This window comes from Rhinopithecus roxellana, chromosome 5, assembly GCF_007565055.1.
Source record: "Rhinopithecus roxellana isolate Shanxi Qingling chromosome 5, ASM756505v1, whole genome shotgun sequence".
Classification (NCBI taxonomy): Eukaryota; Metazoa; Chordata; class Mammalia; order Primates; family Cercopithecidae; genus Rhinopithecus; species Rhinopithecus roxellana.
Window position 1 is genome coordinate 36722619 of NC_044553.1, and position 26703 is coordinate 36749321.

The following is a 26703-nucleotide window of genomic DNA, read 5'->3' on the forward strand; positions in this document are numbered from 1 at the left end:
TGAAATCTGGAAAACTGTGTCAAAAATGTAAAAGACTTTGAAGAATAAGAAAAGGTCACAGGGTAAAATCCATGAAGACAAACACTGTCAATTTAGAATGGCAGACACTTTGAAAACATAGTCCTTATGAGTCATGTGTTGCTGTTGTTAGGGGAGTTGAGGGAGTAGGAAGAGGCTAAAAGGAACTTGAAAAGATGTTATAATATGTACAAATCTTTATGAATATGTATTCTTTATGTCAGGCTTGAGATATCACAATCCTTTTTCCCAAGATATTGAAATATTATGAGCTGAATAAAGTTTCCAGAAATTCTACAAGGCTGATGAGACCCTGTCTTCTTTACATTACCAACGTAATCAAGGGATTGACAGGTATCCTGAAGCCATTAATACAAAGAAGGTGATTTTTAAATTCTTTTAATGAATTCTTTGTGGCTGTATTATTAAATGGATACCAGATTATTATATTGGAGTAGATCATATCTTATAGCAGATCATAATATATTTTCCCCATTTCATTTCTCTATTACTTTCCTTCCTTATTCCTTTATATTTTGCCTTCAGTAAGATATATCTTGAATAGAGTGTTATCTTAAAAATAAATTTTGTGGCCAGACCTAAAAAGGCAAACTGAGTCAACTAGCAGCTAACAGGCAGATGAGATGTCAGGCAGCTCATACTGCCAGAAAGGAAATCAACACTACTACTAGAGTATGAACATCCAGAGTCTATGGTGATTATATTAATTAAAAGTAAATAAATGTATTCAAATCCCAAAGGAACAAAAGAATTGGACTAGAAGTTATTGTTCCCTATGGAGTTAAATTCTACATTATAGCACTGTGGTCCTTAGTGATAAGTAAGAAGAACATTTATCTTATTTAAAACAGGGTCAGTGAAGCAAGAACTGGCTATGTATTTGTTATGTTTATTTTAATTACTGCAATTAACTATGGCAGTGGCAGAAGCACAAATTATTATACGCTAATACAAAACTAGAGATGGAGAAGGGAGAGTAGACAGACAAAAGGGCTCTCGTGGAGTTTAGAGACGAATTTTTTTTATTGAATATATAGTTAAGTCTTCACCCATGTCCCAAAGCCCAAGAGACAATGCTGAAGTATCAAACAAAAGGTAAGAAATAAGAAGCATGACTAGAATTAGTAGGAAAAGTGACTATTATTTAGCTCTTCTTCCCTTATATTAAGCTTTAAGGATTTAAATGGATTAATGAATAAATAAATGAATAAACAAATAAGCAAATAAATCAGGCTATTCCCTCAATAAAGAGAACAGGATTGAAATAATTATTTTCTCTATCATAAAATAATTTTGATCCTCTAAGAAAAATCATAGCATGGATCTGAGTACTCTCCAGATATAGATTACAAATCTAACAGCCCTGTTAACAAAAATTAACACTGATGAACTAAGAGAAGATGAATTAAAGTTCTACCAGATAAAAGTTGCATGGACACAGAAAAAAGGTAGTCAGAAATAAATAACATGAAAAATAAAAAGTATAATAAATAAATATGGAAGAAATTGGAATCAACATTTTAGTACTTGAAGAACCAAAAAGAGTTCTTTTTAAGTGTGATAGTAAAAAGAAATGAGACAAAAAGGAGGAAGATAATATAGATTCCATAAGAGTAGAAATTTTTGTCTTTGTTCATTGCTGTAACTCCAGTGTTCAGAAAAATATTGGGCAAATAGTGGGTAGTGAACAGAAATAACTAAACGAGTGAATGAATAGAATAAGCAAGAGAGCTGACACTGATACAACAATAGTGGAAAAAGAAGAAGTTATAAAAATAAAATATAAAAATATTTTTATAAAAATAAAACTAGGAACAGAATTGTGATGGAGTGAAGGGAATGTGGGAAATGATCAACAGAGAAATGAGAGGATAAAAACAATTGAAGATAAAAAGATACACGGAAGTATAACAGGAGATAGGAAGAGGTGAAAGAGAGTAGATGATATAAAATATTAAAATTACCAAAAAAGATAGAAATGGTAGGAACTGGCAAAAAAAGAGAAGACTTTAGATGATATGATAAAAGATTAAGTAGAAGACGAGAGAAACCAGTAGCTAACATGTAGGTTGCAAGTACTGTTATAATGCTAGTTAATAGCAGAGCTTGGATTAATAATATGCTTCAATTCTAAAAGAATAACAGCTCCACGAGGGCAGGCATCTTTCCTTGTTTTTATTCACTGATGTATCTTAAGCATCTATGTGCCTGGCACATAGCAGGTGTTCAAAAATATTTCTTTTTTTTTAATTTTTTTGTTTTTTTGTTTGTTTGTTTGGTCTTTTCCTTTTTTGTTTTGTTTTGTTTGTTTTGTTTCTTTTAAAAAAGAAAAAATATTTCTTAAATGAATTCATGGCAGTCACTACTTTTTTTTTTTTTTTTTTTTTTTTTTTTTTGAGACTGAGTCTTGCTCTGTCACCCAGGCTGGAGTGCAGCAGCGCAATCTCGGCTCACAGGAAGCTCCGCCTCCCAGGTTCACGTCATTCTCCCGCCTCAGCCTCCGGAGTAGCTGGGACTACAGGCGCCCACCACCACGCCCGGCTAATTTTTTTGTGTTTTTTAGTAGAGACGGGGTTTCACCATGTTAGCCAGGATGGTCTTTATCTCCTGACCTCGTGATCCACCCCGCCTCGGCCTCCCAAAGTGGTGGGATTACAGGCGTGAGCCACCGCGCCCGGCCAGCAGTCATTACTTTTTTACCATCGTCTATTAGACAAAGACTTTGTATAGCAAACAAAAAATTAAACATCTAGTCATTTTATTCCTGAATATTTTCAAATATCCAATAGTTTGGCAATGTATAAACATACTCAAACCATAAAAAATAACTACAGAATATGAGTATTTGGTTGTGAAATTCAGACAATAAGAAAAGATTTACAGATAAACCTATAAATGACAAAATGATACAAATGGATATGTTTTTTTATCAAATGCTATCTGATAAAAATTGAAGGCTATAAATATAGCCTTTGAATACAAATATAAATATGTCCTTTGCATACAAAGATGATACTACTGACATACTATTAATAATACATGGTTTGATTTGGTTTTATCCTATATTTAGTGAAGAGCTGGCATAAACCTATTATCTTGATTTGATTGGTATCATTCTCAATTTAAACACAGGGATTACATATTTACTACTTCAAATAATTAGAATATTGTATTTAAAATCATAGGTCCTCAAACATGTATAATAATACAGTCTCCATTATTTGCTGAATTTAGCTTAATTTTAACTTAAAACTTAAAACATTAAAAAGTCCTGAAACATTGTCATTAGGCTGCAGCACATTTGCATCATTATTTAAATCAAAAATAGTTACAAAAAGTTTGTCCTAAAAGTATTTCAACATACTTAGCTACACCATGTGACTGAAGTAAACTTTTGTAACTAGGAATGTTTTCATCCAAGCGCAATCCTTTCCCAAAACATTGAAAGTAAAACAAAACAAACAAACAAACAAATAAAAAACTTATCTAAACAAATATAAAAACAGAAAATATATATTTAAAAGTAGATATTTCTGAAACTACATTGTTAGCAGTTTAATCACAGCAAGCACTATTTATATTTAAGCATAAATAAATGTAGATTATTTATATTTCAATCCACTCAAAATACAAACATACCTCATTAAAAAGCCACCTTTTCTCTGTTTTCTATACTGACATGTTTATTCTGACCCTTACTTGACATTCCTCAATGCAAAACAAATATGACCTTCACACTTGCAGGTGCATGGATCCAAGGGAAGACTTATAGCAAGTCCAAAAACTCCACGCGAAGTCAATAATTAAACATAACAATGGAAACTGAACTTTCAACAGGAAAACACATTTTGAATTTTTCACTCTGATTCAATAATCAGGGAATATTGATGTAACACCTCTACAAATTACCTGTCTCAGGTGTGGTGCATAAATACATGAGGTAAGTAAGCATAATTGTTGGATATTCTTTAAGGTGTAAATACGTAAGACAAAAATCTTACATTAACAAAAGTATATAGAAATGTCTGTATAGGGCTAGAATCTTTTTTTTTTATTATTATACTTTAAGTTCTAGGGTACATGTGCATAACGTGCAGGTTTGTTACATATGTATACTTGTGCCATGTTGGTGTGCTGCACCCATCAACTCGTCAGCACCCATCAATTCATCATTTATATCATGTATAACTCCCCAATGCAATCCCTCCCCCCTCCCCGCTCCCCATGATAGGCCCCAGTGTGTGATGTTCCCCTTCCCGAGTCCAAGTGATCTCATTGTTCAGTTCCCACCTATGAGTGAGAACATGCGGTGTTTGGTTTTCTGTTCTTGTGATAGTTTGCTAAGAATGATGGTTTCCAGCTGCATCCATGTCCCTACAAAGGACGCAAACTCATCCTTTTTTATGGCTGCATAGTATTCCATGGTGTATATGTGCCACATTTTCTTAATCCAGGGCTAGAATTTTTTTAATGTGAAAAAGAGAATAGAATGTTGACAAGAGGGAAAGACTACAACATAGAGCCTACTCAAAGGACATAAGTATTTATATACACACTTTCCACACTGAAACATATTTCAGAAATTTCTAGTCTTAAAGTTTGTTCTAAGCCTTCTACATCTCCATAACTGATATTTTAAAATGATGTATTGGCACAGAAAATAAGATGCTCTACTCACCCAATTTTGAAACTTCAAGAATTCTTCAATGCTCCTTGGAGGTTCTTGCATTTTCTAATAAAGTAATATCAATATTGTTCATTGGCATAAACTCACTAGACTATTCATAATATTTACAAAGAATTTACTCAAATGAAAAAATACTCTAAGTTCTCATTTTTAGAGCAGGAAGATATCATAAAATGTTCACTTTGTACCATCCCTCCACTTTGAAAAGGGACACATATAAATGTTTAAATTCTTAGCCTCCAAACCAAATTTTATAATAGGCTTCCCTCTTATACACTAGCCCTAGAGAAAAACTCCACATGAATCTTGCTTAAGGTCCTCATTTCAGATTCCTAAAAGAGTTCCAAGATATTTTGGGCTATCATGGATAGTCTCTATAATAAATCCAGAGCCAAAAATATAATATGTTCTTGCTGAGAAAGTATTTTAAAAGGTTAACTACTTACATAGTTAAAATAAATTTAAATGTTTGGATGTTCCAGTCTAATAGAAAAAAATCACATTTTTAGTAGTTTCTTTGTGATTTCAAATGTATTCAACATTAGACAAACTAATTTTAATCCAGACCACAACTTTCTCCTTTGTGCCTTAGAGACTTTGCCTACATTCTTTCTTCTGCCTAGAAGTCTCCCTTTCCCAAACCCTCTTCTTCCAATTCTTTCTTGGCCTATTTAACTCTTACTTCAAATAACAAATTAAAAGTCACTTTGTCCATCAAGCCTTTCTTATCCCCCAAAGTTTTCTCCATGGTAAAATACAGCAGATTATCTCTATGAGGACAGAAACTATGGTGCAATCACAGTTTCACACACTGGCTGGTTCATAGTCAATGCATAATAAGTACTTGCAGTGTGCATAAATGAAAGCATAAATGAGTAGATGAATGTCAGAAATGTATAGGTACTTGAAAAATAATAAAAATACTTCTAGAGAATGAAAATCCAGTGAGAAGGCAAAAATAAGAAGAATTCAGAAGTCTAATGCCCTAATATCCATGGTGAGATCACTGAAAAGATTGTATTACATTTTTATTTATTAAAACACATATTTCATATCAATATATAAAGCGGTCAAGATTACAGAATCACAAGTCCATGTTTTAGAAAAAAATTTCTAAAAAATAATTACATATTTGAGTTGGGGGATATTTCATTCATCTAAATGTATGATGAGTATAAGAAAATATATAACTGATAATACACGAAGAAGATAAACAGTGTATGTGACAACCATTATAGAAAATGAGTATTCAGTGAGGGTTAAAAAATTAAACAATTGAACTCATGGAGATAGAGGTAGAATGATAGTTGCCAGAAGCCGGGAAGGGAATGGGAAGTGAGGGGAAAGTGGGTATGGTCAATGGGTACAAAAATATAGGGTCAAGCACAGTAGCTCATGCCTCTAATACCAGCACACTTTGGGAAGCCAAGACAGGAGGATTGCTTGAGCCCAGGAGTTTGAGACCAGCTTGGGCAACACAGCAAGAGCCCATCTCCATAAAAAAGAAAAAAAAAGTAAAACAAAACAAAACAAAACAGAGTGTCCAGGCATGGTGGCTCACGTCTATAATCCCAGCACTTTGGAAGGCCAAGGCAGGTGGATTGCTTGAGGTCAACAATGCGAGAGACCAGCCTGGCCAACGTGGTAAAACCCCCGTCTCTACTAAAAATGCAAAAAAAGTAGCCAGGTGTCCTAGCTACTCGAGAGGCTGAGGTGGGAGAATCACTTGAACCCCAGAGGCGGAGGTTGCAGTGAGCCAAGATTGTGCCACTATACTCCAGCCTGGGTGACAGAGCGAGACTCTCTCTAAAAAACAGACAAATAAAAACAGCTAGAGAGAATGAATATGATCTAATATTTGATAGAACAACTGGCTAACTATAGTCAACAATAATTTACTGTACCTGTTGAAATAAATAAAAGAGTATAATTGGAAAGTCTACAACACAAATAAATGATAAATGTTTGAAATGATGGATACCCCACTTACTCTGATATAATTATTATATACTGCATGTACCAAAAGTTATCTCATATATGCCATAAATATATATATACTTACAATATACCCTTAAAAATTAAAAATAAAAGCCGGGCGCGGTGGCTCAAGCCTGTAATCCCAGCACTTTGGGAGGCCGAGACGGGCGGATCATGAGGTCAGGAGATCGAGACCATCCTGGCTAATACGGTGAAACCCCGTCTCTACTAAAAAATACAAAAAACTAGCCGGGCGACGAGGCGGGCGCCTGTAGTCCCAGCTACTCAGGAGGCTGAGACAGGAGAATGGCGTGAACCCGGGAGGCGGAGCTTGCAGTGAGCTGAGACCCGGCCACTGCACTCCAGCCTGGGCGGCAGAGCAAGACTCCGTCTCAAAAAAAAAAATAAAAAATAAAAAAAAAATTAAAAATAAAAATTTAAAAAAGGAAAACAAGCGTTTAGACAGAAGCAAAGATGCATAGAGATGTGAAGAAAATGTTATGGGAAACAGGGAACTCTAGAGCTAGTCAGATTGAAAAGAGTGAGAGATATGAGAGATGGTATGCACAAAAGGCTTTCAGACAGAAAAATACTCATGATATAATATCTTCAGGGATAGTGGGTACAGCAGTTTGGCTAAAAGGAATTTGAAATACATTTAAAATGTACAGAATTAAACTTAATGAAAACAATTTAAGTATTGACTTTTTTTCTTGTAATGGCTGTCAAACCACTCCAAGTACAAAGCACAAGTAATATGCACATTTAATTAAAGGGAATTAGAAAAGTGGATTAAGAAAGTCAAACTTGCATAGTGAAGTTCTAACTAATTTCAAAAATTCCATGTTTCTCTTGGGGTAAAATTAAAATAAGGTAAAGTATAAATTAAACAGATTTCTACTTTTGGTAGGATGTAGAAGGATATAAAACACCTATACTTCCATGATAAGAGTAAGACAAACTTGGACAAAAAAAAAATCATACTTTTCTATGGGGTTAGTGAAAAGTGGTGAATGCCAGGAGGCAGGACCAGTTAAATAACCTGTAAACATTCAGAGTTCCTTGTTCAAAATTATTAAGAGTTTGAAGATAATAACATCAGAGCATTAGACCAAATGCATGGTACTTCTCAGCATAAGGCCCTGTGCAACTGCAGAAATTGTAAACCCATGAAGCTGAAAACAAGCATAATTGTTCCATAGAACTAATGTTTATGGTTTCTTTAAATAAATATAGAAATTAATCCTCCTAGTCTTAAAATTTCAGAAAGTTACATTGGTCTTATCTGAGTTCCTTTCCCAGAAAACTAACCATCAAGCCTCCCAGATAGTGTCAAGGAACTAAAACATACCACATCACTGTATCTTGACAATTAGCCTCTAGACTCCTTACCATCACCCATCATGATTGCCTAACTGACCACCTGTTTCCTGTTAACCAACTCCTCCTCCTTACCACCACTCCCTAATTTCTGTTTTCCCACACATGGTTACATTTCTTCCCTGCTCTAAAAAACTCTAAGTTTAGTTAGTCAGGGAGATGGATTTGAGACTGATTTCCCATCTCCTCGGCTTCAGCACCCTATTAAAGCTTTCTTCCTTGGCAATACTCATCTCAGTGATTGGCTATCTGTGCAGCAAGCATCAAGACCTAGACCAAACCCTTGGTGTTTCACTAACAAAGCCAGCTCTACCTGGGAGCCCTGATTACCTAAAACTCCAAGAGAAATATAAACTTTGTAAGTGAACATAAAGCTGTGGAAGCTTCCTTACCTTGGGGCCAGCTCTGCTGCTCTTCCTTTGACATGTTCGTTGGCCTGCCATGGTACAGTAACTTTGCAGAAATGAAGAGAAATCAGCTGGGTCTTAGGCATCAAAGTGAGTTGGGCGACCAAACTGGGGTATGAAAGACACCCAAATGCAAAAATAAATGACTCAGCCAAACAATCCCTTTCCCCTCACCTCCAAACCTCACTTTTGACTTTTACCAAGTCATATAGTTTAACTCTGTATCTCCACTCAAATCTCACGTTGAACTGTTGGAATCCCCAGTGTTGGAGGTGGGGCCTGGTGGGAGGTGACTGGATCGTGGGGGTGGTTTCTAAAGATTTTGCAACATCCCCCTAGTGCTGTTTTGTGATAGACTTCTCACGAGATCTGGTTGTTTAAAAGTGTGTAGCACCTCCCCCTTCACCCTTTTCCTCCTGCTCCAGCCATGTAGGACGCGTCTGCTTCCCCTTCACCTTCTGCCATGATTGTAAGTTTCCTGAGGCCTCACCAGCCATGCTTCCTGTACAGCCAGTGGGACTGTGCGTCAATTAAACTTCTTTTCTTTAAAATTACCCAGTCTCTGGTAGTTCTTTATAGCAATGTGAGAATGGACTAATGCACCAAGAAAGCAGCAGGGGACGAGGGGCTGGAAAATATATTCTGCTCATGAAGCTGGAGGTTCTACTATGTCATATGAAAAAGGGCATGCATATAACAAGAAATGGACAAGGGAAGGCTAATAATACAAGCTATTATACTGTTTATAAGAAAGATTGGTCTGAATTTTTCTATCTTATAATGTGAAGATTTGGAATTAAGGCTATTATGGTCTCAAAAAAAAGAGTTGGTAAATGCCTCTGTTTTTTCTATTATCTGAAAGAATTTAAAAATCTGAAAGATCAGTACTATTCCTTCTTTTCTTCCTTAAATGTTTGGTGGACACTGCTAGTTATGTTCCCTGAACCCGAACCTGAAATTATGGGGGAGTTTTAAATTAAGGATACTGTAATGGACCTAATCATGCCCCCACCCCAAATTCATATGTTGAAGCCCTAACACTTATAACAATATGTGACTTTATTTGGAGATGGAGTCTTTGAGGAGACAATTAAGGTTAAAAGAGGCTAAAAGAGTGGGGCTCTAATATGATTGGTGTCATTATAAGAACAGACACCAGAGAGCTTGCTTGCTCATGCTCTCTCTCCATATATACACGAATACTTTATCTGTGAAAATATCTAGAACTGTGAAATAATAAACTTTATGTTGTTTTAAGTCACTTTGCTTGTTTGCTGTTATAGCAGCAATAAAAATATGAGAGTGCATTTTTTTTTTAGTATTTTGCAGATGTGAAAAATGTCACACACTTAACTGATGCTCTGTCTATATAAGAGAAGACGCTTTGTAAGGACGTGGTGAGAAGGCAGTGGTCTACGAGCCATGAAGAGAGGCCTCACTAGAAACTAACACTGATAGCACCTTGGTCTTGGACTTTTGGCCTTTAAAACTGTGAGGAAAATAAACTACAGTTGTTTAAGTCATCCACTCTGTGGTACTGTATTATAGCATCCTAGGTAGACTAATACAGACATAAGCTATCAAAATTAATATAGGATCATTCAGCTATTCTATTGCTTCTTAATTTTGGCAAATTATCTTTCAAGAAAAATTAAAATGTCAGGTATTTTGATATATTTATTCTTAATATCCTCTTACTATCTTTACAATCTGTAGTGTCTGTGGTGATGTTTCATTTTTCATTTCTGAAATTTGTACTTTTCTTTATCTTGGTCAGTCTATCTAAAGGCTTATCAATTTTATTACTCTTTGCAAAGAACTAGTTTTGGCCTTGTTGCTTTTCTTTAGTGCACATTTGTTTTTAATTTCATTGATTTATTCTTATCTTTATTGTCCCTTTCCTTCTTTAAATGTTTGAGAAACTTCCAATGATAAACCCTGCTCTACTATGAAGCTGAAGGCTTGACAATTCCTGTTCAGACACCATGAGGCTTTCTATCACCATTTTAATCCCTGTATTTCAAAATGGATAGAAAGTTAAAGATTATTAGATATTTACAGAATAATTGTGAAATAAAAAACATAAAAACAAGAAAATAGAAATCCAAACAAATGGCTAAAAATAAAATCTAGGCATGTACAGACAATGTGGGGAACAGAAGGAAACTTCAAAAAAGTCTTTAAGATTCTTACAGAGCTATAATAAGATAATGCATCCCTGAAACCAAAACTTCATGTTATAAATGAATACAGAATAAGAGAAAACGCAAAGTACAAATATAATGATATAAATTATCCAACAACAGTCTAGTGAAAAACAGCTGAAGAAATCTTCTAGAAACTAGAACAAACATGTTAAAGTAAGCAAGAATCAGAGGATAAAAGAACAATAAGTTAGAGGATTATGCCAGGAAAATGACTTTCAATCTGTAAATTTAAATATAGACAGAGCATCAATTAAGTGTGTGGCATTTTTCAGATTTGCAAGATACTAAAAAAAAAATTATCCTCATATTAGTTTCTTATTGCTGCTATAACAAACAGTCAACAAAGTGCCTTAAAAAATCACAGTTTATTATTTCACAGGTCTAGAGGTCAGGAATCTGAAATAGGTCTGCAGGCCTATGCTCTTTTCATGTTTTGTGTGTGTGTATGTGACGGAGTTTCACTCTTGTCGCCCAGCATAGTAAATTTACTTGCATAACAAAAAAATGCAAAATATCGATGGTTTAATACACATAATGTTTTTTCTCCCAGAAGATCTTTTTGTGAGAAAGGGGGCTTCTAGCAGTCACCTGCTATCCTTTGCTCAGAACTCCTCCCTCTATCTTCAAAGCCAGCAGTGTAGAATCTTCTCCCCTCTCTTGACATCTTGTCTCCCTCTTATAAGGACTCTTTGATTATGTACAGCCATCCAGACAATCCAGGGTAATTTTCCCCATCTCCTTAATCATATATGCAGTTCCTTTTGCCATATAAGATAAAATATCAATAGGTTCTTAAGATTAGGATATAGACATCTTTGGGGGCTATTATTCTGTCTACTACACTCCTATTTACCTTTTTTCAGAAAGGCATTAGAGAATGTAGTTCATTTTTAAAAAGGGATTAAACAAAAAAAAAGGAAACAAGTGATCTAACACACAGGAGAACAGTATTACATTGCAGAAACCAGCAATCCTGAATAAACTAAAGGTTGTAACGCTGTATCTGTAAGGAAAAAAAAAATCTACTGGATTAACTGATGTATTTCACTGTGATGCTTTAGCAGTTTGCCAAAGTGTTTGAGGACAGATTAATAATACGTTAAAAATGGCAGTTATTAAGAAAAAGGAAAGTAAAAGGCTGTATTAAAAGTGAATGTGATCTTAGTATACTATGTGCCTTGGGGTTGAATGACATTTACCTAGGCAGTAGTGATAACACTAAATGTTGATTTAGCCAAAGCCTATGATATCACTATATTGACAGGTAAAGGGACAAGAAGAGTGTATGAGGTAGAGAGGGAATGTTCACACACTTGGAGGTGGTGCTGTTATAAAAGACCTATATCACTGCCTTCCATAGGAGAAAGTCAATGGGTAATGTCTGAAATTGGAAAACCAAGAAATTACAATGTAAGTATATTTAGACATAGGGGTAACAGACGAAATATTTAAAAGACTTGAATTTTCCTTTGGTGAGCAGAATTGAGAATAGAGTAGAAGGGTTGGGGACTACAGGGTTTTCTTTAACCTCAGAATGTGGCAGACTGTTAGTGCTCACCAAGATGTGTGTGTTTCTCTACATTTCCCAGGATCCCCTGCAGTTAAAGTGGGGGCCTTGGGACTAAATTCTGGCCAATAGAATGTGGCCAAATTGATATATGTCATTTTTAGGGTTGACCTTGGGTGATTCACCATACTTTCTTTCTTGTCAGATAAGCTAGTCCTAGAAGGCAGCAGAACCATTAAAAATAAAAACATTTGGCCTTGAATTTAACATTTCATCCGACTAGAAATAGCCAAAATGGATCTTTTGTGAGAAAAAATAAAATAAAAAACATGTATTAAACTGTTGATATTTTGGGGTTTTCTGTTACAGAAGTAAATTCACTATGCTGATTTTAAAACATCGACAAGAATTATTTGCCAATCCTTTGAGAAGAGGGATCTATGTCTCCTTTCCTAAAATGGAACAGGACTTTGCCACACTTGTAAGCAAAAGAAAGTGAGGGAAGTAGCACCGTGTTACTTTTTGAGGCAAGGTCAGAAAAGGTCAGGCAATTTTTGCCTTGTTCATTGCAACACTCCCTTTGGAGCTCTGAGTTTAAGCTAAGAAGTCTGACTACCTTGCTGCCATACTGTGAGGAAGCCCCGGCCATATAGTTACAGAAGCTCTGCTAGCATGCCTACTCTAGTCTTTCTGAGTTACCAAAGAAAAGCTGATGACTGTGCCCTACTGACAACATCACCTGTGAACATAACAAAATGGTTGTTTTAAGCCACCATATTTTGGAGTAATTTATTACATACAATAGCAACCCAATGCTCAATCTAACAAATAGTATCATTTACTTTTTAATCTGTGCAATTTAACTATTTTGATAAAACTTAAAGAGTTAAGCTAAAAAGGAAAATGGGTGTGAATTACTTATTCCTGGCTTATAGACTTCGCTATTCTACTTTCCCTACCCAGAAAGTTCACCTTTCTCCCTAAATCACTGGCTTTCAAACTTTTTAGAGTTTGAAATACACTAAAAAATACATTTTACAAACAAGCCGTAGTGCACACACACATGCATATATATAATTAAAAGCTCCATACAGTAGTACTTTACTAAGTAACACTAAATTTACTTACATGCGCTGATATTTCCAATCGATATTGTTTCAATTTTTTTTAAGTGTAAAAGAGATTTCCTTGCTTACAAATGGGTCAAGACCTCCACTAATGGGGTCCCACACAATCCCCTTTCCAGTTGAAAACACTATCCTAAACCTAAATCATTCTTCAAGGCCTTACCCAAGTCCGAAAAAGAAGCCTTTATTGACCACTCCATTCTCAGCTTTCTTGAAATTCCTGTAATTTATTCAGCTGCATTTTTTATCTCAGTAGTGAGAATATTGCATTTTCTGTACTTAAATTTAACATGCTTTACTTGATATCGTGAGTACTTCTAGGGCATTGTAATGTCCTTTATCTACCACTCGATAAATTCAGAGTACTCAATAAAACATTGCTCAGCATTTGACCATTGTGTTTTAAAATCTTAGTTGTTAGAGTGCACTTCAGTTTGGGCATTCTTTGGGGAGGGGCACGGACAAATGTTCTAATAATTCATCCACATATTATACTTCAAACTGGAAAAACACACAAAATAGTCTTCACGCTATATGCGTGTTTTTATGCAAACTAAATCATAAAGATACAAATGATTTTTCTAATAGCTTTCATTACCATACAGCGCACGAAATAATGATATTGATATAGCCACGAAAGAGTAATATAACCAAGTTCTCATAACTAAAATATCTTTGAGGTGGGCAAAATGCAAACTTTTCTCTGGGATCAACATTTCTTCACAACTCACTGCAACTACGCCTTGAGAGTATGCTTCGAGAACCGCTTCCCAATTATGCTGTCCCAGCAAGCATCGGGAGGAAACCGGGTGAAAGGCTGCGAGGCTTGAGGCGGGTCCCAGACGAACGCGGCCCTGCCCCACGCCAGAGCCTCTCAGAAGTGCGACACCGTCGCTGAGAGGCTGAGGCGGAACTTCCAGTCTAACCCCGCCCCGCTGTCGTCCCAGCCCGTTGCTTAGGCCGCGCGGTCTGCGTTGTGCGCGGCCCCGGCCCTAGCAACGACTCTAGTAACTGCCTGGCTCCTCCCTCTGGTGTCGCCGGGAAAGCGCTCCGTCTGGTCCGTGCGCTATCACGGCCCGGTGCGTGGCTCGGGCTCGTGGGGAGCTGGAGACGCGTGGAGCTGTTCGAGGACTCGCGGGTGTGCAGGTCTGAGTACCACTCTGATCCCTGGTGGAGGTCTCCGCGCCTCTCTGGAGACCAGTGGTCTGGCCCCAGAGGTGCGGCCGCGGGAAGTGGACATTCTTTGTCAGGACCCTAGCGGAGGTCGCGCTGGGTGTCGCCTGTGAGGGGGATCCTCGGTCCCTGCGCGGTCTCTTGCTTTTTTTAGGATCTTGCGGGCCCTTTGGGGAAAAGGTTTCCAAATTTTTCCTCAAAAAAAAAAAAAAATTGTTTTTCCTACCAATGATTTTCGGTGCATTCCGCCCCAACGAAAAATATGTTCTGGCAAAGTCAGTTCCCTAGGAACCCCATAGTTTATTATTATTATTTTTTTTTTAGTATTTGGAATGGTTTGTGGGGGTTTGGTTATTACGGAAGGGGAAGCGTAGTACAGACGTAGAATTAGCGATGCCATGCAGTGTAGTTAAAATATTGAGGTTGTGGTTACATAATAAGCAAAAGAGCCTTTTCTTACGTCTAAATTATTTATTGGGAATGTAGGACAAATAAGGAAGTATGTTAACATTTTTCGGTCGCCAGGTCCACAAAGTTGGATGGTAAAATCAATACTTTAGATCGCAGCGTTTAAGGACTAACCCAATGCACCATGAAAACGAATGCAAGACAGTCTGCTACCATATGGCGGGTGGTGTGGGAGGGGCCATTGATCCTGTATAAAAAAGGGTACTAGCTTGGATTGTGAAAAATGAATGTTGGACCTGTAGGTCCTATGTGACCAGGTTCTTAAAAATACTCTAAAGAAAAATTGTTTTTTTTCTAATACTGAATTGGTCCACAATATAGGACAGGGAGTCTATATAATGTTCCATTGGGAGGTGAGTCAGCTTACAATAATGGAAGAGGTAGAAACTTTTTCTGTTATTATTTTGGGGGAAAAAAAAATGCCAGCCTGCCACTTGTGCTAGGCTGCAGATGGCCCATATAGATAGTTTGTCAGATACTTCAGTAGTGAGATGCTTCCTGGATGTGTTTTGCAGAATGGTTTTGATTTAGTTAACTAGTGTTTGTTGAGTGCCTCCTGTTGCATAAGAATCAGGAATAGGTGAGATAGGTAAGATCGGGGAAGGAGTCTGCTCTTACAGAGTTGAATGGTAGAGGGGATAGATTCGCTAAAGTACCTCCACAATAAATGCATTTTTCCATGTCAAATATGTGGAACCAATAATAAGTACTCAAAGATAAAGAGATTTAAGACATTGCTGTGACCCATCTATGAGTTAATAAGGAACTGAATTAGAGTCCTGACTTTGAGGGTGAAGATAGAGGATTACGTACAAGGTAGAATTGATGCAACTTGGTGAGTATAATTAATTTGGGGTGGAAATTGAGTAGAAGGAGGAATAAAAAATTAATGTATTTTTAGCCTTAAGTTCCAGAATGATGAATGCACCATCAAGATGTTAAAATTGTTAGTTCCTTAGGAATAGTCTTTATGTTTTCTAAGTCTTTCTAGCCCCCATGACTCAAATTGTATTTCCTTGCACATATTTGATGTTAACAAGTATGTTTTAAAGATTTTAAATAACCCCATTTGCAACAAATGATTTACTCACAGTCGAGACAGGTTGTTGGCTAGGTTAGGACAGATACCCTGATCATGTAGGAAGCTGCCCATGATTTACGATTGCTGGCCTCTTCTGCATGGCCACCTCAGCCGTAAGTGAGAGTATGTAGGTGAACTAGGAGGTGGAGCCATAAACATTTATCTTTTATTGTCTTATAGGTATTTGTGGTGGTTGATTTTTTGTAGAGGAAGGTTATTTATATAAGGTTTCACTAATATCCATTTAGTTATGTGGATAGCAGGTCTGTGAACTGCAAAGTGATATTTCTGAGGTATCTCTAGGAGGAATGCATGTCGAGGGTCCTAGGATAACTCCAAAAACTCACCAGTAGTTTTCTGTTAAATGTCAGGCAACCACAGTAATTTTCATGACATCCACAGGGATTGCATTTTTCAATCCCACTATGCCTGGTCCTTTGAGTGGCACATGCAGTCCCACTAAATAGCTACTGGAATACCCAGGAAAATGAAGTCAGGTTAAGCTAGTCCAATCAAATTTCATTTTTTAGGATGAATCACATCATCTGAATAACTCAGGACTATTAAAGCCTCAAAATGTTTCTCTGTAAGAACTCAGGCAACACCAGGACAAACCCAAAGAGAGTTTGGGTGAAACTTAGCTTCTTATGTGCAGCAAAGAGATGCCAACAGAGCATTTGCAACTCTCATTTCTGGGGACTATTAGGATCTCTTCCCAAACTTTTTTTTTCTCTGTTTTAGAGATGGGATCTCACTTTGTTGTCCAGACTGTTCTCAAACTCCTGTGCTCAAGTAATCCTCCCACCTTAACCTCCCAAATGCTAGTATTAAAGGCATGAGCCACCAAGCCCGGCCCTTCCCAAGCTTGGAACTTCTTTACCTGGGTCGTAGATGGACTCTAGGAGAGCTCCAAACCTCCTGAAATTGTGTGCAAAATATTGTGTCCATATATTCATCTAGGGATGAGGTTTACGATTTTCATGTGATTCCTAAAAGAATCTGAGGTTCAAGAAAAGAGGGCATCTTAATATCCTGCACTTTTAGTCATTTAGGGCATGGTCACAAAGATCAAAGCCATTTTTAGGCAGGTGATTTGGAGAGACAGAAATAGGTAAGATTTTCTATTTGTGTGTTAGGAAGAAAGTTTTGGACCATTGTTCTTAAATACTGCTTTCTTACCCAAAATGTAAACCTGTACCTAATCAGTACACAGCAAAAATATTTACTGTATTTTGGTTTTCCCCTTGGGTACATTTGGCTAGTACCTTTTTCTACTATAACCGACGTCTTTGCATCTCCTTATTTGGGTCTCAAGCTCACTGGGATTTACAATTAAAAAAAAAAAAAATTCATTTGATGAGTAATTAAATTAGTGCCACTAACTTCTTCTCAGCAAATTATGTTGTATTTTATGTTTCTCTGGACTTTTTGTTCACTTTCTATATGGGAGACCACAAAACGTGTCCTGCTCGAGTCACAGCATTCCTGTTGTCACTGTTTCCACTTAAAGTGTCTGGAGCTTCGTAGTTAAACCACAATGCCAGAAGGCTTTATAATAAGAATATTATTTTATAGCTGTGGAATGCATATCAAATCAATAGGGTACCAGTGTTGTTTCTCCCTTGAAAGATATCTTCCTTACATGGTATGCAGATAACAATTTTGTCAGCCATCACCCTTCTTTGAAGAAAATATTGAGTGGGAAAGTTATTTTACCGTTTTTCTCTAGTTCTAAAGAATCAGAATGATGTATGTTTTTAAAAAGCATAAATTCTTAGAGTAAGTGAACATTAATGTTACTCTGTAAATTTTTAAGATTTATAAGATAATATATTTTACCTTATGGGCTATTTTATAAATTATAATGAGTAGTAGATGCCTCTTATTTTTTATTGGATATTTAGTTGTATATGTATATGTACACTTGTACACACACACACACGTAGTGTGTGTTTTAAGTTGGAGAGGGCTGTATCTTTCAGAACATAACCAACTAAATTTTGCCGATTCCACTAGAATCTTCTATTTTTCATTAATGTCAGTTCAAAGTCAGAGCCAACAGGTTAAATACATTCCTGTTTGATACTAACATGAAACCATTGCATTCCTAATATCTAGAAAACAAAATTGCCATCTCTGGAACAAAAAAGGGTTCTTGAAAAATGGATTCTCAGTACCTGAACTTTATATTTGAAATACCTTTGAGTTTATTGCTTTTAATCTTACGTTTTAAAGTATGTCAATTTGGTGGTTTAAAACATGTTTAGTAAGTACTAAAACAGCACACAATTGTGACTTAAGTTGAGTAATTTTCTTTGTAGACTGAGTAAAATGTTTTCTGTTTTTATTTTGCCTTCTCTTGACACTTTTTTTTTTTTTTATAGTGCACCTATGATGTGTGTTTTAGAAATAGCTGTTAAACTTTGGTTTGAATGAAGAATGTCTCTCAATTCACCTATATTTCTGAAACGAAGTGAAGAAAATAATTCAAAATTTGTGGAAACAAAACAGTCACAAACTACTTCCATAGCTTCAGAAGATCCCCTTCAAAACTTATGTTTAGCATCTCAAGAAGTTCTTCAAAAAGCTCAGCAAAGTGGGAGATCAAAATGTCTCAAATGTGGTGGTTCCAGAATGTTCTACTGCTATACATGTTATGTTCCAGTTGAAAATGTACCTATTGAACAGATTCCACTTGTGAAGGTTAGTAAGAAATTTAATTGTTTGAAAGTATGAAAATAGATTTTTAAAAAACATCTCATGTATACCTACTCTAATTGATAAACTTAATAAATAATGTTAGTATTTATTAAGTTCCTCTCCCTGTCCCTTATTGGCTAGAGTTGGACTGCACAATCTAAACTGATTCCAGTTGGCTAAGACTTAAACTTTTCCAAATAGGGTAAATGCACGATTTGTAAAAGGAGGGGTTAGGAGTGGTCTGTCTGTTATAGTATAAGGCATGTCTGGACATGTTTGGGTATGTCAGGGCACAACAAGAGTGGAAGGGTTGTTTGCAGGCTGGAAACGAGAGTACAAGGAGCTTGGGCTTCTGAACAAAAAACAACATCACACAAGTAAATCTTCTGAAGAGGAATTTATAATTGTTAACATTATGAAAACGAAGTGTATTTATGGAAAATTTAGTCCTGCAGACTACTAAACCTCTTTGTTTTTCTTGTCTCTGGGTCTGAAATGGTGTTTTTAATGAGACCCATTAATTTTTCATTAATGATTTTAATTTATTTACGGCATAGGAAAAAATGTGTGATATAAACGTATGAATACTAAAAAATAAGTTTATAGACACCCTGAAGGAGCTCCAAAAACTCATGTCTTTGGACTGCTCCTTGAGAAAACACTATTCTAGTAGAATTAGAGTTGATTTTTACCTAGGATTTTGTTACTTATCCTATACATGGGGATGGAGTAGATTTCATTGACCAAAATGAAAATAAAGTAAAATTTGAAAACTAAGACCAACTCCCTGGGCTGTGTGATTTTAGAGTGATTTTAAGCCTGATTTAAAAGGTCATTTGAATTGATTGCTTACCTTTGTACTTTTTGGTGTTTACCAAGACTACTTTTGTATAGGTAAAAGGTCTGTAGAACATCATGTCTACATAATCAAAGAAGAATTTATTATATATATGTTAACTTGTCTAACAGAATCCCAAACTTTAGGAATAAATCAATTAATGTATAAAATTTGACTACTGTTTATTAACACTTTAGAGAGACTAAACTCTACACATGGACTCATTAGAACTTTCCAGTAAAAAAAAATGAGTTGTAGCTATATTTTAAAATATTTGTTTTGATGATTTTAAATTTCATTTAAATTTGAAGTAAGAAAAGTACTTTGACACTCATATTTTATTTGAATTCCAATTTAACCTATATCATCTTAGCCAGTCCATGGTCTCCTCCGCGTCTAAAATCACATATATAGGCTAATGGAAAGTTTACTGGCCAAGAATAAGTAAGTGTGGAATTTAAGCTTCACAGTTTGCTCAGAAAAAGCAAGAACTTGAGGGTAATAATTATTTTCAAGTTTCCCATTATCTTACAGGAATGTTACATTTTGAAGTATGATTTTTGAAGTATATGTAGAACTATTATATCTTACATTTCTCTCATAGCCACATAAAGAAGGGATTCCATTAAACGTTTTATCCTAAGGTGTATTATATTTAAAAATGGATTGTATATTATAATAATAAAAATCAGTAATGTAGTTACAGGGCTGATATTTTCATAGATATTTAATAATAGAGGGTATTTTCCAAATCATTGGTCTAATATACACCATTTAATAGAAATGACTCGAGACGTTAGTGTTTGATCATCTCTAGATGGTCTGGACTGTGCAGAGTTTTCTAAAGTGTTTATATTTTAATGGCCTTGTATGAAAGTTGATACTTTAATATACATTAATGGTAATAACAACTCTGCAAAATGTTCTTTCTAATTTTTATTTTTATTTTAACAAATCATTCAGCATTTGCTTTTAGATAGCCTACTTGGAAAGGGAGGATGACAATACAATGAGTAATTCCCTCCCAATTTTAGTCTAGGGAATGCATTCATAAATATAGTCATATGTCTCCTAATGACAGGGATACATCCTGAGAAATGTGTCCTCAGAAATGAGTCGTTAGGCAAATTCACTGTTGTGCGAACATCTTAGAATGTACTTACACAACCTTCATAGTATAGCCTACTATACACCTGGGCTATACCTATTGCTCCTAGCCTACAAAATCTGTACAGCATGTTACTGTACTGCATACTGTATGTAGTTGTACACACAATGGTATTACTGTATCTAAAATATAAGCATAGAAAAGTACAGTAGAAGTACAGTATAAAAATAGTAATCCTTTATGGGCGCTTAGCATGAATGGAGTTTGCAGGACTGGAAGTTGTTCTTGGTGAGTCAATGGTGAGTTGTGAGTGAGTGTGAAGGCCTGTGATGTTACTGTACACTATTGTAGTTTTTATAAACACTGTATATTTAGGGTACACTACATTTATGAAAAATATTTTTCTTCAATAATAAGCTTACTGTGACTTTTTTACTTTATAAACTTTTTTAAAAACTTGTGATAACACTTAACTTTAAACACAAACACATTGTACAGCTGAACAAAAATATTTTATTTCTTTACATTCTTATTCTATAACCTTTTTCCTATTTTTATTACTTATTTTTACTTTTTAAACTTTTTTGTTGAAAACTAAGACACAAACACATTACCCTAGGCTTACACAGTGTCAAGATCATCAATATCACTGTCTTCTTCCACCTCCACATTTGTCCCACTGGAAACTCTTCAGGGGCAATGTATGGAGCTGTCATCTCCTGTGATAGCAATGCCTTCTTCTGGAATACCTCCTTAAGGACCTGCCTGAGGCTGTTTTACAGTTAACATTTCTTTTTTCTAATTAGGATGAGTAACTCTAAAACTAAAAAAATTAAGTGTAGTATAGTAAATACATAAACCAGTAACAGATTTATATTATCATTATTAAGCATTATTGTATAGCATGCTTTTTTATGACTGGCAGTGCAGTAGGTTTGTTTACATCAGGATCATCACAAGCATATGAGTACTGCACTATGGTACAATGTTACAATGGTTACACTTCACTAGGCCATAGGAATTTAGAGCCTAGAATTTAAAAGGCTCTCTTGGGGAAAGTTGATAATCCCATGGGAAAATGCTGAGGTCTCCTTGTCAGTAGCATTTTGATAAACTTGGGTGGAAAGATTTGTGGTAAGTCTCTTTTATAAAACATAGGTGTTAGAGAGCTGATTGGTATTCTTTACTTGTTTGAAAACAGAATGCCTCTACTAAGACTGCCCTCTGGTCAACACTATTTTTTTTTTAAACACAGTTAAGCTTTAATGTTCATACGAAGCCTCAGAGCAATGTTTTTGTGGCTTGTAAAAAAGCAAAAATTTTCTTTCTTTCTTTCTTTTTTTTTTATTTTTATGCTTTAAGTTCTCAGATATATGTGCAGAACTTGCAGGTTTGTTATATAGATATGCACGTGCCATGGTGGTTTGCTGCACCCATCATCTACATTAGGTATTTCTCCTAATACTATCCCTCCCCTAGCCCCCCACCCCCAGACAGGCTCCAGTGTGTGATGTTCCCCTGCCTGTGTCCATGTGTTCTCATTGTTCAACTCCCACTTATGAGTGAGAACATGCGTTGTTTGGTTTGGTTTTCTGTTCCTGTGTGGTCAACACTATTATTGTTACTCTGTACTCTTGTCATTATTTAAGAAATAATCTTCTTTTAACATGTGTGAACTAGAACACAAATATGGATTTCCATGATTTGATCTGTTTCTGTGCTTTGATTTTATGATGCGAGAGATCTCATGCTCATGGAGAACTAACAATACCTGGATTGTGTACAGGTTTTGCATAATTATATTATGCTTGCAGACTTTAGTTCCTAAAGCTTTTTATTTTATCATATAATTAAAAAATAGGCTAGGCACATGATTTATAAAATTTGTCAATAACACTCCTGTGTTCTTGATATAAATGATACCCTCCAAGATAGCTAGCTGGTCAGAAATATTGATAACTTTTGGAATTTTCAACTTTACTCATCAGTCATATAAGAAGGTCACTTTTATGATCTGCTTTCTTTTTCTTTTCTTATCATGATCTGCTTTTTTTTCTTTTCTTATTTCCTACCTTCCCTGGATTAAGATAATACTGACATGGTGCTCAGAGACCTTAGGGAGAGGGAGAGTAGTGTCAGCTGAGACCGAGCGTCATGAGGAAATTCTGATGTAGTGTTCAGCCAGAAATAGACTTATGTAAAATCATTTGTGAACTGCCTACTTAAATGGTAAATTTTCCGTAATTAGAAGTTGGTTTGATGATTAGAAGCAATTGGACCTAACTTATAAATGATCATTGGGCCTAACTTATAAATGATTGCTAGGCCTAAGCGGGGAGGGTAGGAGACACAGTGTTTGAAACCCTAATTGAAAACTATTTGGGGAATTTATTTGTAGGCCAAGGTCCTCCTAGGGTGTGTTATTTATACTGTTCTGTCCCCAACATAATTGTCCAGGAAGAAGAAAATTTGAAATTGGAATTATTTAGTAGCTGCTCCATTCAAAAATAGTTTTGGAACTAATGACACACACACAACATGGAAGAACCTCAAAATAACTTATTCTTAGCTAAAGTCAAATGAAGAGTGTACATTGTATGATTTTATTTATATAAAATTCTAGAAAGTACAAACTATGGTGGCAGTGGATTACTGATTGCCTGAGGAGGGCAGTGGTCAATGGTGAGAGGAGAAGGAAGAGCATGAGAAGACTTGATAGTGGCAAATCATTATTTTGACTGTAGCAATGGATTCAAGGTTTTAACATATGTTAAAACTTATTAGATTGTACACTTTAAATATGTACAGTTTAAGACATAAGAAAAATAGTTTTGTCCTCCAGGGTAAAATAGTGTGCCCAGGGTAAATTCCTAGAATCCTACTTATTTAGTATGGGATGGGAACTTGAAGATGGTGGGAACTACTAAATAAAACAAAAAGTCATTTAAAAGCTGAAGTCAAGAACACATCTCCAGAGGGTTTCTTATATATAGTAAGGGAGATATGACCTAGCATTTTTTTCATAGTCATGGCTGAATGCAGTACTTGTATAAGCATTACAAAGAGAGCTAAACCAAAAAGCCAAAGTGAAATAAGAAAAATATAATTTAAGAAATCCAAGAGAATATTATTTTTACATAGAGACATGTTACAGACAACATCTATAACAAATAGTGAAACTTTAAGGGAAATACTTAGGCAACAGGGGTCCCCAATCCCCAATCCCCAGACCACAGACCAGTACCGGTCCTAAGGAACCAGGCCACACACGAAGAGGTGAGCTGCTGGAGAGCAAGCGAAGTCTCTGTCTGTATTTACAGTCACTCCCCATCACTCACATTACCACCTGAGCTCTGCCTCCTGTCAGATCAGTGGCAGTGTTAGATTCTCATAGGAGCATGAACCTTGTTGTGAACTGTGCATACAAAGGACCTAGATTGCACGCTCCTTATGAGAATCTAATGCCTGAAGATCTGTCACTGTCTCCCATTACCCCCAGATGGAACCATCAAGTTGCAGGAAAACAAGCTCAGGCTCCCACTGATTCTACATTACGGTGAGTTGTATAGTTATTTCATTATATATTATCATGTAATAATAATAGAAATAAAGTACACAATAAGTGTAATGCGCTCGAATCATCCCCAAACCCTCTCCCCTAACCCTGGTCTGTGGAAAAATTGTCTTTCACGAAACCAGTCCTTCTTGGTGCCAGAAAGAATGGGGACTATTTAGGCAACATGATTTTGAAGACAGTTTTGTGATATAAAGATTACACCTCTTAGACCTATTGTTACTGTTTTTTAATTGATAATTATTTAATTTGTGCTGTTGAAAATGTGATGCCGAAAATCACGATGTTTCCTGCAAAGGATAACAGTTTTGACTTGAAAGTATGTATAAGGAACAGAATTTCAACTTGAAGTTTATATCTGAAACTTTTTGCCCAAACTTACATTTCCTTTTAAAATAGCATAAGAGGCCAGGTATGGTGGCTCATTCCTAATCTGAACACTTGGGAGGCTGAGACAGGCGGATCACTTGCGGTCAGGAGTTCAAGACCAACCTGGCCAACATGGTGAAAACCTATCTCTACTAAAAAAATACAACAATTAGCTGGGCATGGTGGCAGGTGCCTGTAATGCCAGCTACTTGGGAGGCTGAGGCAGAATTGCTTAACCCAGGAGACGGAGGTTGTAGTGAGCCGAGATCACACCACTGCACTCTAGCCTGGGCAGCAGAGTGAGAGTCCATCTCAAGATAAATAAATAAAAATAAAATAAAATAGCATAAAATAGGCAAACCTAGAGTTTATAGGATTTATAAAAATGTCCTTGGCACATATAGTGAAATGCAAAGAATTGGAGTTAATATAACTTAAATGAAAATGACATTGGAGCTTTGCTTTAAGAGAAGATTCTGTTAAATGAGTTGAAAATAGTTGTCCTAATACATGATTAACAATGCCAAGGAAGAAATTTGGGTTGGTTTTGTAACGATCACCATTATTAATATTCTGGCATATCTTTTAAACCATATGTGTATTTATAGGAATTTATTGTAAGCTTCCTATTTAGCTTTAAAGACCCTTTTTATTAACATAAAAATTAGAATGTTTATATTTTTTTATTTGTCCTTTTTTTTTTTTACCTTTAGCTTCCATTGAAGATTGACATCATTAAACATCCAAATGAAACAGATGGCAAAAGTACTGCTATACATGCAAAACTCTTAGCACCTGAATTTGTAAACATTTACACGTATCCTTGTATTCCAGAATATGAAGAAAAGGACCATGAAGTAGGCAACTTAGTTTTTATAACTCTTCACATTGGATATACAAATGAATTTTAACCTCCATTGCCTTTCTGATCTTACTCAAACATAATTTAATATTTTTCTTAATAAAGAATTATGCTTAGGTAGTATTAGACAATATACAGTTTATTTCATTGATATCTTCAAAGATCAGATGATTCTAGACTGCTATGCGTTTTTGAGTCTGCATTTTATAGCTCTTCTGCCTTATTTCTTCAGGTTTTTACTCCTTGCCAATATTATTATGCCTGCTTTTACTTTTTCTCTTCTTCTGTTTGTGCTACATATAGATGATCTAATTTGATGCAAACTGGGAAACCAGATTACAAATATTGTTGGAATTTCTCTAAAAGAAGAAAGACTGAGTTAGGATATTCAGGAATCCTCCTAAATTAAGAGCTTTAGTGCATAGCCTTTATAACATTTCTTTCAGCTGCTCAGAGGCCTTCCTTGCTCATTTTTAGATTCTTAATTGGTTTTCACCCAGTTGCAATTGTCACATTGGTGAGATATTATGGGTCTTCTTGGAGAAAAATAATTTTACAATGTGTCTCAAAAAATTACGCCTTCGGTACTGAAAGAGGCATGTAAAAGCCTTTTGGTCTCTTGGAAGCCATGTGTTGGTGTGGCTAATATAGAAACAAAATTAGAAATTAGTGCATTTATTTGTTCCAGGGAGAACTTGGTACATTTTTACTTTTCTGTTTATATATCTTTTTTTGGTTGAGTTTATATAAAAAATTATGTTTGTAAATAATATTTGAGTTTTGGATCTAGGAAAATGTTTCCTTCTCTGGTCAGCTAGACTCCATTTAAGTTGATTAAATAGAATGTAGTGCTATGTTCTGTAAGGAGATGTGATATGTTTATAATCTAAGAAAATTCAGAAGCCCTGGACTTTGCTGACTGGATATAGGGAGAAATATAGACATGTATTATGAATATTTAAAAACTTTGACAACTTTGAAATTTATAAAATTCAAGGTTTTTGCTTTTTAACAGAGTTTTGCTCTGTTGCCCAGGTTGGAATGCAGTGGCATGATCCCAGCTTGCTGTAGCTTTAAACTTCTGGGCCCAAGCAATCCCCATACCTCAGGCTCCCGAGTAGCTGAGGCCATGGGCATTGCACCACTACTCCCAGCTAATGTTTTTATTCTTTGTAGAGACAAGTCTCACTATGTTGCCC

General features: G+C 35.7%; 2 protein-coding genes across 8 annotated transcripts in view; one reads left to right on the forward strand and one right to left on the reverse strand.

The window, feature by feature from the left end:
* Positions 1-14286, reverse strand: part of FAM227B (family with sequence similarity 227 member B) — a 307689-nt gene extending 293403 nt beyond the window's left edge. For 2 of the 4 annotated variants that reach the window (XM_030931652.1, XM_010356628.2), the window contains exons 1-3: positions 14063-14286; positions 8476-8598; positions 4718-4771 (exon numbers count right to left, since the gene is read on the reverse strand). In XM_030931652.1, coding sequence (XP_030787512.1) covers positions 4718-4771; positions 8476-8526 — 105 coding nt within the window. In that variant the 5' untranslated portion in view covers positions 8527-8598; positions 14063-14286. Of the gene's footprint in view, positions 1-4717; positions 4772-8475; positions 8599-10197; positions 10201-13332; positions 13671-13996 lie in introns of those variants that run through there. The other 2 variants (XM_030931654.1, XM_030931653.1) reach the window with 2 other exon arrangements.
* Positions 1-26703, forward strand: part of DTWD1 (DTW domain containing 1) — a 161773-nt gene that overhangs the window by 122886 nt on the left and 12184 nt on the right. The window contains exons 3-5 of one of the 4 annotated variants that reach the window (XM_030931655.1): positions 3784-3979; positions 18438-18756; positions 25356-25499. In XM_030931655.1, coding sequence (XP_030787515.1) covers positions 18493-18756; positions 25356-25499 — 408 coding nt within the window. In that variant the 5' untranslated portion in view covers positions 3784-3979; positions 18438-18492. Of the gene's footprint in view, positions 1-3783; positions 3980-14335; positions 14549-18437; positions 18757-25355; positions 25500-26703 lie in introns of those variants that run through there. The other 3 variants (XM_010356616.2, XM_010356617.2, XM_010356618.2) reach the window with 3 other exon arrangements.